The 16362-nt window shown below is 39.0% G+C and overlaps 3 protein-coding genes across 6 annotated transcripts; 1 reads left to right on the forward strand and 2 right to left on the reverse strand.

The window, feature by feature from the left end:
* The first annotated feature begins 4457 nt into the window (after positions 1-4457).
* LOC133319884 (uncharacterized) lies at positions 4458-5983 on the forward strand. Its single transcript, XM_061525923.1, has one exon. The coding sequence runs from the start codon at positions 4584-4586 to the stop codon at positions 5562-5564; it is 981 nt and encodes a 326-aa protein (XP_061381907.1). The 5' UTR covers positions 4458-4583; the 3' UTR covers positions 5565-5983.
* A 1170-nt stretch (positions 5984-7153) lies between these two features.
* LOC133319878 (uncharacterized) lies at positions 7154-9924 on the reverse strand. The gene is made up of 3 exons (XM_061525866.1): positions 9805-9924; positions 7594-7745; positions 7154-7387 (listed from the first exon to the last, which is right to left on the reverse strand). Exons 1-3 carry the CDS (start codon positions 9830-9832, stop codon positions 7247-7249), a joined length of 321 nt encoding a protein of 106 aa, XP_061381850.1. The 5' UTR covers positions 9833-9924; the 3' UTR covers positions 7154-7246.
* A 474-nt stretch (positions 9925-10398) lies between these two features.
* On the reverse strand, positions 10399-15443 carry LOC116778486 (serine/threonine-protein kinase ULK3-like). Of its 4 annotated transcripts, none has more exons than XM_032672502.2 (13): positions 15270-15443; positions 14885-15042; positions 14143-14227; positions 13800-13854; positions 13617-13704; positions 13227-13342; positions 12850-12947; positions 12408-12560; positions 11916-12073; positions 11496-11644; positions 10986-11080; positions 10831-10911; positions 10399-10760 (listed from the first exon to the last, which is right to left on the reverse strand). In XM_032672502.2, the coding sequence occupies exons 1-13, from the start codon at positions 15354-15356 to the stop codon at positions 10716-10718; spliced, it is 1368 nt and encodes a 455-aa protein (XP_032528393.2). In that variant the 5' UTR covers positions 15357-15443; the 3' UTR covers positions 10399-10715. The 4 variants fall into 4 exon arrangements, with proteins under 4 accessions (XP_032528393.2, XP_032528392.2, XP_032528395.2 ...); XM_032672501.2 differs by having other exon boundaries at positions 10986-11083; positions 15270-15442; XM_032672504.2 differs by lacking the exon at positions 14885-15042 and having other exon boundaries at positions 10986-11083; positions 15270-15442.
* Between the last annotated feature and the right edge of the window lie 919 nt (positions 15444-16362).

The raw sequence follows: 16362 nt of genomic DNA on the forward strand, positions 1-16362 counted from the left end.
TTCCAGTAAACGCTTTAGGTATGCAAATTTTTAAAAGTTGTAAAATGGATATAGTATGTTGTCCTTAAGGTATAGATATATGCCACCGCAGACTTTTCTGTAGATTTATATAAGAGACACAATTTCATCGTATATTATTTTGTTATATCTCAAAGACTTTAAGCAGCGTTTTCGTGAAAAGCTCTCAGACGGCTCATGTTTTCCCGACATCTTCAACAAATATCGTTAATGTACACACAAATAGATACAAAAACTTAACAAATTATATACTAAAACCTTCCTCGAGAATCACGCTATTGAGTTGTGATAACTGTTTGATAGTCGGTGCAATAGTTTTTCCGTTTATCGCGAACACACAGACAGACATGTAGGGATTTTGTTAAATTTCTTTAACAGATATGTCGTGTTCAAATAGAACCGTCTAGCGCACAGATTGTTTTAATTCAATAGCTGTGTGAAGAGTGGTATATCACTCATAATTTTAAATGAAACTAGTATTATTCGGATTTACTACGCGGATTTTATTATATAAAAACTACATAATCCCGACGTTTCGGTTCCTTTGCAGCAACCGTGATCACGGGCAGACGAGGTGTGAATGTCTGTCAGTTGGTCCTTGTTATTTATTATCTACCGCCATCGATTTCTTAATTTTTTTGTAATCTGTGAATCGTCGCTAAAACACTCAATTATTCCCTCCATGTATTTCGGTTGGTCCAAAAAATTACATCATTGCAAAGTTGAAGTACTGTTCTTTGTTCCTAGGAAAAAAGAAAATTCGTTTTGTTTTAGAAAGGCTTTCGACAATTTCAGTTCTCTACTAAATCCGCCCACCCAGCCTGTCCGTACAAGTTGGCTGCGTTCATTTTTTTGCCTTGTAACTTTAAGATCAGTTCGTTCCAGTGTTGCGTCTCATCAGTTGAATGCAAGATCAGCCAGAGACTGAAGATCAATCATTTTGTTTTGTAGTTCGGAGGTGTGGAATGCTATTTCGATTTTCAGAAATTAATTTATTTCTTTTCCTAACGTGATAAAGAGCTGCAAGCTGTCCAGTACTTAGCCGTCTCGTTTCTAAGTGTAAAAATAAATCTCCATAGATTGCATCGGTTACACTTTAAAAAATTTTAAGTTTTCTTTGTATCTGTGTCCCGCTTCCTAGTCTTATCAATTTGGTTTTCCTAACGACAACTTTCATAGCACTCATTTTTACAAAGATTTTCCACAGACGCTTCTTAGTGAATAATGCAGTGGGATGACGGGCACTCGAACTCATTTTGTGTTAAAAGTCCAGCCAACCCCATCACTGTCGCTGTCGTAGCTTTTGCTCCGTCAGTCACAATACAAGAACGTTTGCTACATCCTGCATACTCCATTGTAGTTTTATTAAATGCTCCAAAAATATCACTACCTTTGGTTGTTCTATGTAAAGGAACTAAATCCAGCACTTCCTTCGTGATTGTAAAGTTTGTCGAAATGCAATCGGATACAGCTTGAGGTGGAGGTCTGCTGGAGTTCAGAACCTGACTCTAAGGAAGTAAATCAATGTGACTTCAGAGGACTTGTTTGGTTGAAAGACGATGCAACTCATGGGAACAGAAAGATATGAATAAGAAATGACATTGACGAGTTGGCCAAGATCAATATGTATTTCACTTACTCCATTACATGAGATAAGATTACAAAAAAAATCAGTTTTATCGTAAAATAAATGTCATGTATTAAACAAGTTGATTGTTTAAAGTAAATCGAAAACAAAGACTGTTTAGAAGAAGAATAGAACTATGTTTGAATTTTGGTATAAATACGATTTTTTAACGAACGACAGGACAGTTCAGTGAGGACCATTGAGGAATATGAAAATGAAAAGCCTTCAAGAAATACAAGGATATTTAGAAGAATTGAAGTTTCATTTTGAAGTATAAAGGAACGAACTGAAAGAGGTGACTTTAGTGACGTCTGCAATGCTGGCGTGTCCGTCTCTTTGTAAACACAGCGAGTTTGTTTTAAATCTGATAAACAAAATGATGTTTAGATAAGACAACTGTTGTATATGAACGTTTTGCGGTCCGTTGGATAATGATGATGGACGTCTTGGTGATAGCTGAAGACAATATGAATGAACCCTTAATCTTAAATCGAGATAAGATCAATATTTGGTGAAAACCCTCTCAAATGGGTTTGGTAGTCTCTGGTACTAACAACAAACAAGCGGACCACCTGCCAACGACTTCTAGTTCTGCTACGAGAATAAAGTTCCTCAGTAATAGTGTTATCACCCATGTTCCATATCAACATATGATATAATATAGATAGATAGATAGATAGGTAGATAGATAGATAGATAGATAGATAGGTAGATAGGTAGATAGATAGGTAGATAGATAGATAGGTAGATAGATAGATAGATAGGTAGATAGATAGATCAATGATAATTGACATATAAGAGTAGCACCCCGACTGTATAAAGCACATCTGTGAGTCTGTTCATACCAAACATATATCTGGCAAGTTAAGTTGTGATACGAGTACATACCAGCGACACACGTTCTAGATTATATTCAACGAGTTGACCTCACAGTTAAAGCGTTGCTCTTGAATACTGCGACTTTTCTTACCACAGGTTGCATCGCCGAACTGGACACGGACAGTTCCCTCGTGTCCAATCACTCACGGTAGTGTCAGTGTACGTTCACGATCGCCTCACTGTAAACTCCTTGTGTAGTGTGACGTAGCAGACTTGTCGTAAGATAATTGAATATTATGTTCAGGTTGAACTCACTTTTGTCTTTATTTTAAGTCGCTCATTAACTGAATTATCTGAACTATTTTAAGAAAATAAACTGATTGTTTAAGCCGACGCCAGTGCATTGGGGGCCTTAATGTACAATGTTCAGAGTTCTCCAAGTCATTATATAACCGTGTAGAGAGGAACACTCGTGTAACATACGCTCGTGTCCCGGCTCTGGTGTCAGCCAGTAAACATCTTGAAGGCTCTACTCGATGGAATATTCTCGTCCCGTTTCTCTGTATTACGGAAAGGAGCAACGAATCAAACGTTCTCTTGTCTTTTCGCCATCGCTGTATTCATTCAAGGAGCCATTCAGTGTCAGTCAGCTCGGAGACTATGTTAACTATAAGCCGGTTCAGATTATTACACTCCTTCGTTTAACATGAAACATTTGTTATTTAAATGTCATTTTTAGAATAGTTTTACGATATCACTGTGACTTCCTTATCAGAGAGACCAAGAAGCAATGCTTATACGAGAATAAAAATAATTTGAGTCAAGTAATCTATTCAAAAAGTGCAGTTAAAAATAACTAACTGGTTGAAAAATAGTTAAATCTGTAAAGATCCGATTGTCACATCTATATTAATTGTAGCGTGAAGCGATTACAAGCAGACGCAATACTTCTAAGACTATCTTGATTACATTGACCGAGGACTTCATAATATTACTTTCATTCACAGTTAAATCATTTATTTAATACAAAGCCAAAGTTTCGAAGAAGAATATTCACTCTTTTGAAAACAAAGATATTAATTTCAATTTATTAAGGTAAGTCCTCACACGCGAAATAGGCGTTTTATAAGCGAGGGAGCGTTTTATCTGAAGGCGTTTCTATGTAATATATTTGTTTAGTCAGAATCAGTACCATTGCTATTTAAGGACTTTTGCCATCTCAAAGATATTTCATTGATCGCTTTACGAGATTAACTTTTCCTTTGCAAAAAGTTATCCAAATTTCCAAAACAATGGTATTCTGTTGGAGCAAGGTCCGGGGGAATGCGGTGGGTAGCTTAGACAATACAATTGGAACTCTTCCACTTTGATGACTATCTGTTGTCAGGGTGTCGTGTGTGGTCTAGCGGTGTTCTGAAGCAGCAGGGGCCTGCGACGGTGACCAGCCTCGCTTATTACAGGTAACTTATTCATTACGTTGCGTGATATTATATAAAACAACAGAAGTGTATAGTGTCAAAGCTTATATGTTTTTATCAGTCTTTGATAAACGACGATGAGGCAGCAGAGTTACTTAATATTTGGTAAATGAGATAATGTTTTAACTAATATCTCAATGTGAAGATGAGTTAGCACTTTGCTTACGTTTCGTACAAACCAGTTGTATATACACGAGTCATGATACCGAAAATATATAATATAAGCGTTAGCCCGTGACTGCGCCTCGATACAGAAACGACATAGATTTAAACCGAACGACTATACTAGCGTTTGTCACCTGATTGATTACAATACACAACTGCTAGGATCTAAAGAAATGCTCTAAATAGACACTTATTAGGACACTTTTTTAATTATAGTTGACACATTATAATAATGTCCAAGCAATGTTTTGTTAAAAATCCGCTCGTCGTTATCGTGTTGAAGTGTGACAGACATCCGTACATCCGTCCAAACTTTAATATATATAATATCAGTAGGTTTGATTAACATCGTCTGAGCGAGACGACAGTGTCTGACCGAGCAGCTCGCCTCGGCACAGATAAGTCTTAAAGAGTCGTTCGCGCGTTCAATTGATTCAGTAGGACTCGCGGCTTCACACAAGACACTTGACGTTAAAATGTCTCAGACAAGTGGCAGCACGGACATCAAAGCATCGGCCTTAGAGCTGATCGGCAACACTCCACTCGTAGCGCTGGACAGGCTCTGGCCTGGACCTGGAAGGATCCTGGCCAAATGTGAGTTTATGAATCCTGGAGCGTCCATCAAATGCCGGTCCTCGCTTTACATGATCACTAAGGCCTTGGAGTCTGGAGCTTTGAAGCCGGGGGAACCGGTCCTGGAAATCACCTCCGGGAATCAGGGATGTGGTCTGGCGGTGGTGTGCGCGGTGCTGGGACATCCTTTGACCGTGACTATGTCTGCTGGTAACAGCGTGCAGAGAGCGATACACATGGAGGCTCTGGGAGCCAGGTGTGTGAGGGTTCCGCAGGTGGATGGCACATACGGCAAAGTCACATTGGCGGATGTGACCGCAGCTGAGGAGAAAGGTTTGCAATTGGTGGAAGAGACTGGCGCGTACTACGTCAACCAGTTCAACAATGATATGAACTCTCGAGCTCATTACGAAACAACGGGCCCAGAGATCTGGACACAGACTGGCCAGCGAGTCGACGCGTTCGTCGCCGCAGTCGGCACAGCAGGAACCTTCGCTGGGACCTCCAGATATCTCAAGGAAAAGGATCCGAGTATTGTTTGTGTGGTCGTGGAACCAGAAGGCTCTGAGGCCATCAAAGGCTGCGAAGTAACGAAGCCAATGCATTTACTGCAGGGTTCAGGTTACGGATGTGTTCCAAATTTGTTCAACTATGAACACCTGGACGACACCATAAGCGTCAGTGACGAGGAAGTCCTGGAATACAAGAGGCTGATCGGAGAAAAAGAAGGTCTGTTCGTGGGCTACACGAGTGCAGCAAATGTCCTGGCTGCGGCGAAGCTGCTGAAGGCTGGAAAGTTAAAGGAAGACGCCTGGGTGGTGACCGTGCTCTGTGACACAGGCCTGAAGTACACCCCGGTGCCATCAGAGATCACCAAAACGTAATCTCCAAGTACGGCATTATTTCCTTCTGCTTTTCATTATCTTTTGTAATATTTATAAAAGTTTGGAAGTGTATCTCAGCTCATTCGTGGGAACCTGTACTTTAAAGTATGAGATTTATTGTATTGTTAAGTAACAGTACAATCGTTATTACTTTTGGTGAATTACAACTACATTTCTTATCAATTTATTGTTGTTTAAAACAAGTTGTCACTCGCGACCTTGTCTAGTATAATTTTTTCTTCACAATTTTTTTAGATATTTGTCACTATCTGTTCAAAGTTCTGTAAAGATAATCTCGTTTTCCAGACATTGTTATGTAATAGACAGACGGATTGATTAATTTTTATGATATCGTTATATTGTGCGTAAATTCTTCAAGAGACATGTGCCATTCAAATAAAACTATTATTGTCGGATTACTGCGCGTTATTTTTTATTTTTTTAACTACATACACCCGGCGTTTGTTGACTTTGCAGCAACCGTGATCACTAACACGAGATGGAAATCTAGTTTTCATCTCATCTGCCCGAATCAAACAAACTTTGTTTAATTTCGTCACTCACTGACTGACCGATCATGAAAACTTCATAGTATACGAAGAAGCTTCGTATTTTGAATAAAATTAGTGTTTAGTATAAAAATTAAGGAAAAACTAAAATATTTTGCATTTTCAGTCCAGTTTTCTAGAAATTATATCAAATCTATGTAGTTCGTGTCATACGTCAGAGAGTGGGCTTTTTGAAAATTCGTAGATGACATCCGTGAAGAGGTTTCTGGATAATAAAGAAATAAACAATAAATAAAAAGAAACGAGATGTCATCAAATACGAAACTTGTAACAGATCAAGGCTCGCAAAGCGGTTCTTTGACAGTAAAGTTGTGAGATCTACGTTACACCAAGTCGGTTGATTTGTTCGGGCCCTGTTTAAGGGTCCTTCTGTCTGAAGTTACACAGCGAGCGCGTTGATATTAAAAACGTTTTGTTTTAAGAAAACAGATCGACTTGCGATCATTAATTATACAGAGTGGCGAGCGGAGGTTCCAGGAAATGAGAAGATGAGCATATTAAAACATACACATATTAAAACTTATAACCTATACCTAAGACTACGTGATTGCCTCGATGTTAGGATAGCAATACCATTCCATACCTAGTTTGGTATCAGGAATCTTCTGGTTCACACGGCTTGGTGCTCGTTCCGCGGAGTCAGCGGCGTCACTCGCTATATGATACTTTATCCATACAACGATGTTGCCCCGGCGATGTTCATTTATTTTATAATATGTAGCGCGCACGTAACACATATGAAAATGCAAAGCTATCAAAACCAAATTTTTTAAATCCAACAGAGTTAATAACTCAGGCATTTAGATTTTGCGATCCCATTAAACAATCTTCATTTATAAATATAAAGTGCTTGTATATTACAGTGTGTTTTATGTGTGACCACTAGTCAACGTAACTATTTCAATCAAATTATCATTGCTGTATCGTTTTCCTTGTCTCTGTAGGATCTTTCGAATCATCCCCACTCTGAGTCGGTTGTAATGCGACACGTGATAGACGGATATGAAATAAAAGGTTCACTTTAAAACTAAATCAATTTATTTCAAGCATAGTACTTGACCATAGCGATGATTAAAATAATGACCACACCGACAGCTGACAACGAGATCCCAGTTATGATGATACACCTGAAGTTTCTTCCGAACCACGAGTCTTCTCCGCGGAGTCGTCCTTGAACCCTGAGCGCGTTTCCATAGGCTGGACCCTCGGCTCTTGACTGGCCCATAACGCGCTTTTGATGCTGGACAATGTTATCTGAAATAAATGATGTAAAAGAATATTTTTTTGAAGTGAAGGTGTCTTTGTGAATCCTCCAAGGTCCCTGGCTATTTACTATTTGGTTTGGAGTATAAATGGACACCTATATTTATTTAGCTTTTTGATGAATGGTCAAGTATGTAAAGGATTACATTTTTTGCTGTTTTTGATTTCTTGTTTGTAAAAAACTTATAAATGCTCACAGGTTTGGCTTCATTGAGGAATTTGACCATCAACACGCTGAACGCTATGAAGGTGCTGGAGAGTCCCAGGATGACGAGCCAACCTACTCCGCTGCAGCAGAACTCCTTGGCGCAGATCTTGTAGAACGGGGATTGAGCACGTCTTAGTGATTCTACGATATAATGACAACATATTGTGCATTATATTTCTTGTTTGGAATTCAGATTGTTTTTTTTTTATCCTAAGGGAGGCAAACGAGCAGACGGTCTACCTGATGGAGGTAGTTACCGTCGCCCATGGACAGCCGCAACATAGTCTTGCGAATGCGTTACCACCCTTGATTGGAGAAGAGGGAGACGAAAGGGTGGGAAAAGGGAAAGGGCATCCGGCTCTCTCACTCATCGGAAGTAACGCAGCCATTAAAGGCAACTTAACGCCGATCTTCTGTGAGAGGGCGGTACTTCCCCGGTGGAGCCAGCCCACGTTTGTACTATAGTGACTCACCATAGCTAGGCTCTACCACCTTAAAATTGTAATTATAGTATAATGCGTGACAGATGGGTGTGAAATAAAAAGTTCACTTTAAAACGAAATCAATTTACTTCAATCATAGTACTTCACTAGAGCGATGATCATTACAGTAACCAAACCGACAGCCAACAACAAGAATCCAATTATGACGATACATATGAAGTTTCTTGCGAACCAAGAATCTTCTCCGCGGATTCTTCCTCGGACCCTGAACGCGTTTCCAATCGCTGGACCCTCGGCCCTTGACTTGCCCATAACTCGCTTTTGATGCTGGACAATGTTATCTGAAATATGTGATATAAAAAAATATTGATTTTGGTCAATATAATGAAGAAAATTGTTTTATTGGAGCGTCTTTTAGAGTTTTGTATTGTGGTTTTGATGATCTTCATAGTTGGAGATGTTGAAGCTCAGCGAGTCATGGATCGTGCGCTTTGCATCTGTTGTCTTCACTTCAGCTTCATTTCTGCTTGAGTTTAGTTTGGTGGAAGTTTTCATTAAATAATTTGTGAAGGAGTCTTTGTGAATGTGGATGTTTCCAGGTTCCGGGCTATTGACTGTTTGGTGTGTATTTATTTTTATATATCTTTCTGTGGAATGGTCAAGTCTTTGACGTATAATTAGCCAGTGAAGATCACAGTTTTTAGATATTCACCACGTAAGAATTAAAATTTCCTTTCCGTCTTTGGTTCCTCGTTTGTAAAAACGAGTAAATGCTCACAGGTTTGGCTTCATTGAGGAATTTAAGCATCAATACGCTGAACTCTATGAAGGTGCAGGTGAGACTCAGGATGACGAGCCAACCTACACCGCTGCAGCAGAACTCCTTGGCGCAGATCTTGTAGGACGGGGATTAAGCACGTCTTAATGATTCTATGATATAATGACAACATATAGTGCATTATGCTCCTTGTTTGGAATTCAGATTGTTTTTTTTTTATCCTAAGGGAGGCAAACGAGCAGACGGTCTACCTGATGGAGGTAGTTACCGTCGCCCATGGACAACCGCAACATAGTCTTGCGAATGTGTTGCCACCCTTGATTGGGGAAGAGGGAGACGTAAGGGTGGGAACAGGTAAAGAGCAACCGACTTTCCCATTCGTCGGACTAAACGCAGTCATTTAAGGCAACTTCACGCCGATCTTCTGTGAGAGGGTGGTGCTTCCCCGGTCGAGCCAGCCCATGTTCGAGCTGCAGTAACTTGACCACAGCTAGGCTCTAACACCTCCTTTTTATTTCCATAAAAACAATTATAAATTTTTTCGATACAAGCTGGTTACGAACCTGCAATCTCCGTAACATATAGTTCCGGTCGCTTCACTAACTAAACTATCGTGTCCTGACAAGAGTGAGTGAGTTATCCATTCTATATAAATAAGCGTTTCACCGGGAAGGAGGCGACATCTAGTGGGTATTCTTATGAATACCCTCATTAAGGTTTACTACCATTGTAGTATGGAAAAAATACGAGAGATGTCACTTTTCATATAATTATGCTACAAACATTAAATTTAAATATGTATATATTTTTATTTTTTGAATATTCTGTTTCTTCAGTGTCTCTCTTGACCTCACAAGTGTTAAATCTAATAACTAAATGAATTTAAAATTAACACTAACAAGCAAACTTCCCGGGGCGACTAGTGCCAAAAATTTATCTTTATTTAATTGAAAATATAAAAAATAAGTCCAATACGAACCAGCCTGCAGGCCTGCCGCGTCTGTCATGAAGGTCGCTTATATAATTAAAATTAACTTATATCTGTTCTGGACATGTTTTGTTGTGACGTCCGGACGTAATGTCTCACTGACATAAGCAATGATACATCTGATAGAAGCGACCTTCATGTGTCAAAGGAGGTCCGAGCTTTGTGACGAGAAGAGTTCGAATGGAGCGGAGATTATTTAGATTAATAGCAAAAAGCTCACTAAATTATATATATACTATATGTTAACTAACACAGATAAACAGATAATCCGAAGATGTATCTGTCTGTAAATATCTCGTGTGATTCAACTCAGACATCACACGCACCAATCTGCGTGCGGACTATCAACTAGAGGTAGGTAAAGCAAGGTAGATTTAAATGATTTTTGAGACTAGAAAAATATTCAATTTTTATTGATATCACATATCATAGTCTTATTAGAACATTAGTTGTTATATTTTGTAAATAGACGTGTGTTTAGGAACTTATTATTTGATAAGTCTCAAATTTATTAAGAAAATCACCCCAGTTGCATGTGTATTTTAGGATTTCAAGGTGAAAAAAAAACAACAAAAAACAAATAAATAAAACATTACAAATCACATTTTTATTTATGGCAACACTTAACAACACTGAATACGGCAACACTGAATTGTACGTCACTCTGACAAGTTCAGTACCAACTTTAAACTGCACGTAACTGTTCATGATTGTATAGGATAAGGCGTAGGAAACTCCAAACGACGAGTTTGTAGTCCGCTGAGCCGGACCTGTGGTATCGTGGAGGCGGTTCCGTCTCCGGTCTCGAATAGAAGTCATCATTATATAAATTTTCACTTATTCATGTATTAAAAAACAAGAGCGGGCTTTAAAAATATCTAATGTTCCGCTGAACAAACAAGTCAAGCTATTTTACAGTTGTCGTCTGTCCTGGGGCTCGTCTCCTCCTGAAACACAAGTGGTTCCCCTTTACAATCAGCGCCACCTGGCGGCGGTCGCGCGCCGGCTCCAACTCACCACCTCCTGGCTCGTGATGTCCGGCAGCGGTCTGCGTAGGAGCCTCGCCAGAGCGCTGCGTTTGTCCTTTTTGGTTTTTACCTGTTTTTTTTGGGTAAATATATTATGTAAGGTAAATAACTTTATTTATTATTTATATATATATATATATTTACTTCTGCGTCGCTCTGCCTGTCCTGTGTGTCCTGGTCCGGGTCTCTGCCCGAGCCCGTCGATTCCTCGGCGTAAGCATCCTGGATGGTGCGAATCTCTTCTGGAACATAGTTCATAATGGAAAATTATATATATATAGTAAGTCCAGCAGCAGCGTCTGTCTGTATACCCTAGGAACCGTTCCTCTACACACAATACACACGGGACGCGCGCTGATACAGCGATTGTTGATTGGCTGTCTGTTCGTCACGTCTGATCTCGGGAACGGCTGGACCGATTTCCACGGGACTTGTATAGGCAGGTAGATGGTGTAATGAGGAGTGTCTCGGCTACTTTTTACCCGGATCCCAAAATAAAGCGCCGCGAGGGGCGGGGGGGGGGGGGGCGTAGCGCACGCGGCGCTTAAAAGAGTTTTCCTTGTTTTAGCTCTTGTATATACACTCACGATGCTCTAACACTCAATACCGAGTATTTATTTGTCATTTCTGACAATGTCCACACAAAATACTTACGAAAGTCGTAGCTAGTGCCCGAGCCCTGTCCGCTGGCGCAGCCCCGGCAGATCGGGCTCCGCGCAGCCACTTCCGGCAACACTGGCGGGGATGGCGCGGGGCTTTGGCCACTCAACAAGCGCTTAATTTCTTCCGCCCTGTCCATGTACCTGAGATGTGAGACAAAATTACATGTATTTAAACTCCTCTCTCTCTCTCACATCGCTCCATCCTTCTCCCTCGCCACCCTGTAGTTGTTGTGTTAGTGTGAGTCTGTGAACGTTTGCTGCTCTAGCAAAGTAAGCAAAGACACAGCAAGTTTTTTGTAAATTAAATATATCATTATCAACAATGCCATTTGTTACTGACTCCCGAAGACATATCATATACAAGGAGCTGTTTTAATAAAGAAGAATTAGTTAATATAGTTATGGTCTGCACCTCTCCAGCTTGGCCGCCAGAGCCGCTCTGCGGGCGGGGTCGGTGTGCACCCTGGCGGCCGGCACCAGGTACCGCAGGCCGGTCGCGTACCCCTCCAGCGCGTCGCCGAGCCGGCCCTCGCCGTCTAGCTCGATGGCGCGCTTTATGAGCCCCACCGCCTGCAAGGTGCGGACTAACTCTATTTGTTGAGATTATTCTTGAAGCGTCAGATTACTTCTCGATCAGAACTCGTTCGTTCTAGGACTCCGCTCCATCTCTTATTCGCCCTACTATAATTCTTCTTGCATTTCAAGTCCCCTTCCGTCTCTCTCTAACGCATAGCTCCGACCCTTTCGCTCTTTATATTAACACTCCCCCCTCTCTTTACCACATCATTTCGTCTCTGTCACTCATTGTATTGATACTCCCCTCCCTCTATCCCACTTCGCTCCGTCTCTTTCACTCACCATACTATAGTTGTTCTTGTATTTAAACCCTCTCTCTCTCGCTCACCGTGTTATAGTTCTGCTTTGACGGCATGTACTCCAGGTCCAGGTATTGGTGGCTGAAGAACTCCTCGTAGGAGATGCGCCTGTTGGGATCGTGTTGCAGCAACCTGGTGAGGAGGTCGAGGCAGCCCGCGGACAGCGACGAGTTCGCGGGTATCTGACGGATGACCAAAACAACTTGGACTATCACGATTATGGGCTGCAATAAGTTCGCTAGCTCTGCTTATATGAGTCGGGTAAATGACATCTGGCCTATGAAGTGTGTAAATATATCTGAGTAATTTAATTTCTTCATCACATTAATAATTTTTTTAGACCGAGACAACATTTCCGTCGTTCCTGTACAGTAAAAATAATTTTTTCTTAGTTAAATGCCGTCTAAGTCCGCATTATTCTTTTCGGGCCAGGAGTTGTTCCTCTGCGGAGTAGTCTTCCGCCACCTCTACCTGTATGGGAGCTTGTCTTTGTATCTTGTCCACCAACTCCTTCAACGTCGCTGACGAATAAGGAGCTCTCCCAAACAGACACTCGTACATTATAACGCCTGTTGAGGTTAAATATATTAAATTAATATTAATTAAGTTATTTTTATCATTAAATATTATTTTTTAACTCAGAATAGACATTTCTAGTTAAATTATATTTTTTTTTAAATCAGAAACTATGTCTGTGAAGCCAAAATAACTTCAGTATCAAAGGTTGTTTATGACTTTTCACTAATAGAAAATATTCAATAATGATTGGTCCCTAAGATTGTAAAGATGAATTCTTCTAGAACAATCTCAGACTAGTTCTAGCAGGTCAAAGTATATGCTGTCCTCACCAACGCTCCAGAGGTCAACCCTGGCGTCGTATTTCCCTAAGATCATCTCCGGTGCCATGTACAGAGGTGACCCTCGGACAGATCTCATGGATTCCTCTGTTAAGTGCTGGGCAAACCTACGTACATACAAACATATATATAAAGTAATGATTTTAACCGCGATTTGTTTATATTGGTATCTATGTTTCGTACTTTTCTTGATATAAAAATGTATATAATTTTTTTTTCAACAGAAACCGTCCCTAATTCAGAGTATTTCGGGTAACTGGTATGGAGGTAGGCATGGAAATATTTGATTGCCTAAAGCCTAGTACACACGTGCTAGCACGAGCTAGATTGGCTAACGAAACAAAGATTCTGTATTATCTGTATAATACATTAAATTTTTACCCAAAATCGGCTACTTTCAGTAAATATTTGTTATCCGAGTCCTTGTGAAGCAGAAGGTTGTGGGGCTTCAGGTCCATGTGCACGACACCTGCATCCAACGAGACGAGATAAATAATGTAAACGAAATTAAAACTCGACATTTGATTAGTTTTTCTTTTTTCTGCTAACACGTGTATTACTCACCTTCTTCTCTTAAGAATTTCAAAGCTGAGGCCAGTTGTTGTAAAAAATATAATACCTGTAATTAGAAATTTTGTATATATATATATATATATATATATATAATTGTGCTGTCTGTATGTATTGTCTATAGTCACACAGTACATGTAGAGAACTTGCATTATATATTTTTGTCTGTCTATTCCTTCCTAATAAAATCTGAAACGGCTTAACAATTTGTGAAGAGACTTTCACTTGCAGATAGATCTAATCAGGAGTGACTTAGACTACTTTTGTTTATGAACATTTGTTTGGTGAATACTTCCGGCGGACAAAGTGAAATAGTAGAAAATTGTGACTGACTCACTTGATGTTCGGGGACCCGTCCGTACTTGTGGATGTATTTGGACAAATCCCCTCCGCAGCAATATTCGGTTATAATGTAGATATGCCTGTTGAGAAAACACGAAACAAACAGAAATGAGTTGATGTAGAATATTAATACTGGCCGGTTTGTTGCTGAGAAACTTTTGTCAGATCTTCTTTTCAAATTTTGTTAGGTAGGGAGAGGAGCTTGGACGGTGGAGGTGAGCGTTTAACGCGTGAGATAGGGGCTCTTAAACCTACACCTGAGTCGCAGGTCCCAGGCACTGTTGAAGCTCCTCTCCCTGCAACAGACCTGTGCCCGCACGGTGAGAGGATGCTGAGAGGCTTCTTCTCTTAGTTATATAGAAAATATAGATGTTTGATTGATTTGTTTTGATTGAATTAAGTGTAAGCATAAAGTATATAAGAGGAACCCAACCGCCACATACAGAAAATATCAAAAAAATATTTTATATCAGATTATATAAGTTCCATCACTCCAAGGAATATGTATTCGTGTAACAGATGTAAGTGGTATACTGAATTCACATTCAAGTTACGACTCAATGATACTTTTCGTGGAGCGTCCGGATGCTTCACTCGTGCCTAACAGGTTCAAAACCCGATTGCATCAACGAATGAACGATTCCATGCAAGTAATTAATTTTATTGTTGTTTTAGCTTTCATTTAAGTCACGATTACGGTAATTTTGTATGTATTATTAAATATATAGTTGAATAACTTTGCATCCCAAGTGAATTCCTTCATGTGCACTATGTGGGGATGTCGTAATGTCTTTAGTAGTCTTATTTCGGTTATTAAGTTATCGATGGCCGCTCCGGAATGCTTTACTCTCGATTTATCCACGCATTTCACAGCCACCACCGATCTGGCACCGACCTTTAATGATATATATATATTTTAATGTAATTTTCATTATGGTATAGTTATTTATAATGAGCATTTTGAAATGCCACCACAAAATTTATTAAATCATATAAGATTGAAGAACAAATATTGTCTGTTAACTCTCTTCGAGGCAATAATTATGTAAGAGACGGGCTATGAAAAGTTAAAAAATATTTATTGCAAGAGATTAAGTCGGTAAACAAAGTTATTAGCCGTACCTTTGTATACGCTTTGTAAACGGTGGAATAACTCCCAGAGCCGAGTTTTTCAGTGACGACATATCCGTCTATCTTAGGGAACGACATTTTTAATATAATTTAAATCATTACAATAAAAAAATCCTATTTTACATTCGAATCATCAAACGCTTTGTTGTGACTCAAAAGTGACTTTGACAGAAATGTTATCTTGGTAACTGAGTTGCGTTTCGTTAATACATTAAAAAAATATGTGATTCTTTTGATAATTTTTTCATTATTATATAGAATAAAATTATATTGTTTTATAAAAATATTGACAAACATATTCCAAAATAAAAAAATATATATATTTTCCTTTACAAATAATTAACTTTGAATGTCCTTTACAAATATATAAACATCCTTTACAAATACTTTACTTTGAATTGAATGATAAACGTGTATTCTATAATAATTTACTTTAAAACTTTAATTCCAGTTCTCAAATAAGATATTCGTTCAATCTTAAGAAAAATTTTAATATTTCTTAAACTGCGGATAATACTTTGTGGATATGCAGAATACAGTTAAATTGAAAATTTATTAAAATAGAGTTACAGGTCGTAATAGAAATTATCATCGTCCTTATTGTATTTACGAAAATATTTAATTATATATAATTATTAATGAATGTTACTAATCTGTTTTACGTAAACTATATAAATAAACTTACGAACAGACTAAAAATCAACTTACCTGAGTGTAATTTAAAAATACTTCCATCCTTAATCATTAAGAAAAAAAATCAAATTAAAAACTTTTTAGAGCTGAAATAAATTAGAAATCGTTCTTCATTTAATAGACTTCCTCTTTTGGTGTTAAAAATAAACGCAATTTTAATACCCTTAGTGTATGTTTGCTTGAAACTACACACTACACATGCAGCGTCTTCCGTCTCTCGTTCATGTACGGTCCTACGTTAATACTGTAATGTGAGTTATATATGGCAAACTGTTAACGCTGCGTGTGTAGTTACGACAACACTTGTGGTCAGCGTACATCATTCCGTTTCACAAACGATGCTATTCCGTAAGACAATTAACAATTGTACTTCGTCCGACCGAAATTTCGT

Source organism: Danaus plexippus, chromosome 31 (assembly GCF_018135715.1).
Source record: "Danaus plexippus chromosome 31, MEX_DaPlex, whole genome shotgun sequence".
In the NCBI taxonomy this organism is placed as follows: Eukaryota; Metazoa; Arthropoda; class Insecta; order Lepidoptera; family Nymphalidae; genus Danaus; species Danaus plexippus.

Excerpts from the sequence above, each read along its gene's own strand:
- LOC133319884 (XM_061525923.1), top strand. The coding sequence starts at position 4,584 with ATGTCTCAGACAAGTGGCAGCACGGACATCAAAGCATCGGCCTTAGAG.
- LOC133319878 (XM_061525866.1), bottom strand. The coding sequence starts at position 9,832 with ATGACAGACGCGGCAGGCCTGCAGGCTG. Across the intron at positions 7,746-9,804 it reads CGCGGCAGGCCTGCAGGCTG|AATCACTAAGACGTGCTCAA; the intron begins GTTCGTATTGGA and ends ATTATATCGTAG. Across the intron at positions 7,388-7,593 it reads TCCTCAATGAAGCCAAACCT|ATAACATTGTCCAGCATCAA; the intron begins GTGAGCATTTAT and ends CATTTATTTCAG.
- LOC116778486 (XM_032672501.2), bottom strand. The coding sequence starts at position 15,356 with ATGTCGTTCCCTAAGATAGACGGATATGTCGTCACTGAAAAACTCGGC. Across the intron at positions 13,705-13,799 it reads GAAATTCTTAAGAGAAGAAG|GTGTCGTGCACATGGACCTG; the intron begins GTGAGTAATACA and ends CGTTGGATGCAG. Across the intron at positions 12,948-13,226 it reads GGTTGACCTCTGGAGCGTTG|GCGTTATAATGTACGAGTGT; the intron begins GTGAGGACAGCA and ends TAACCTCAACAG.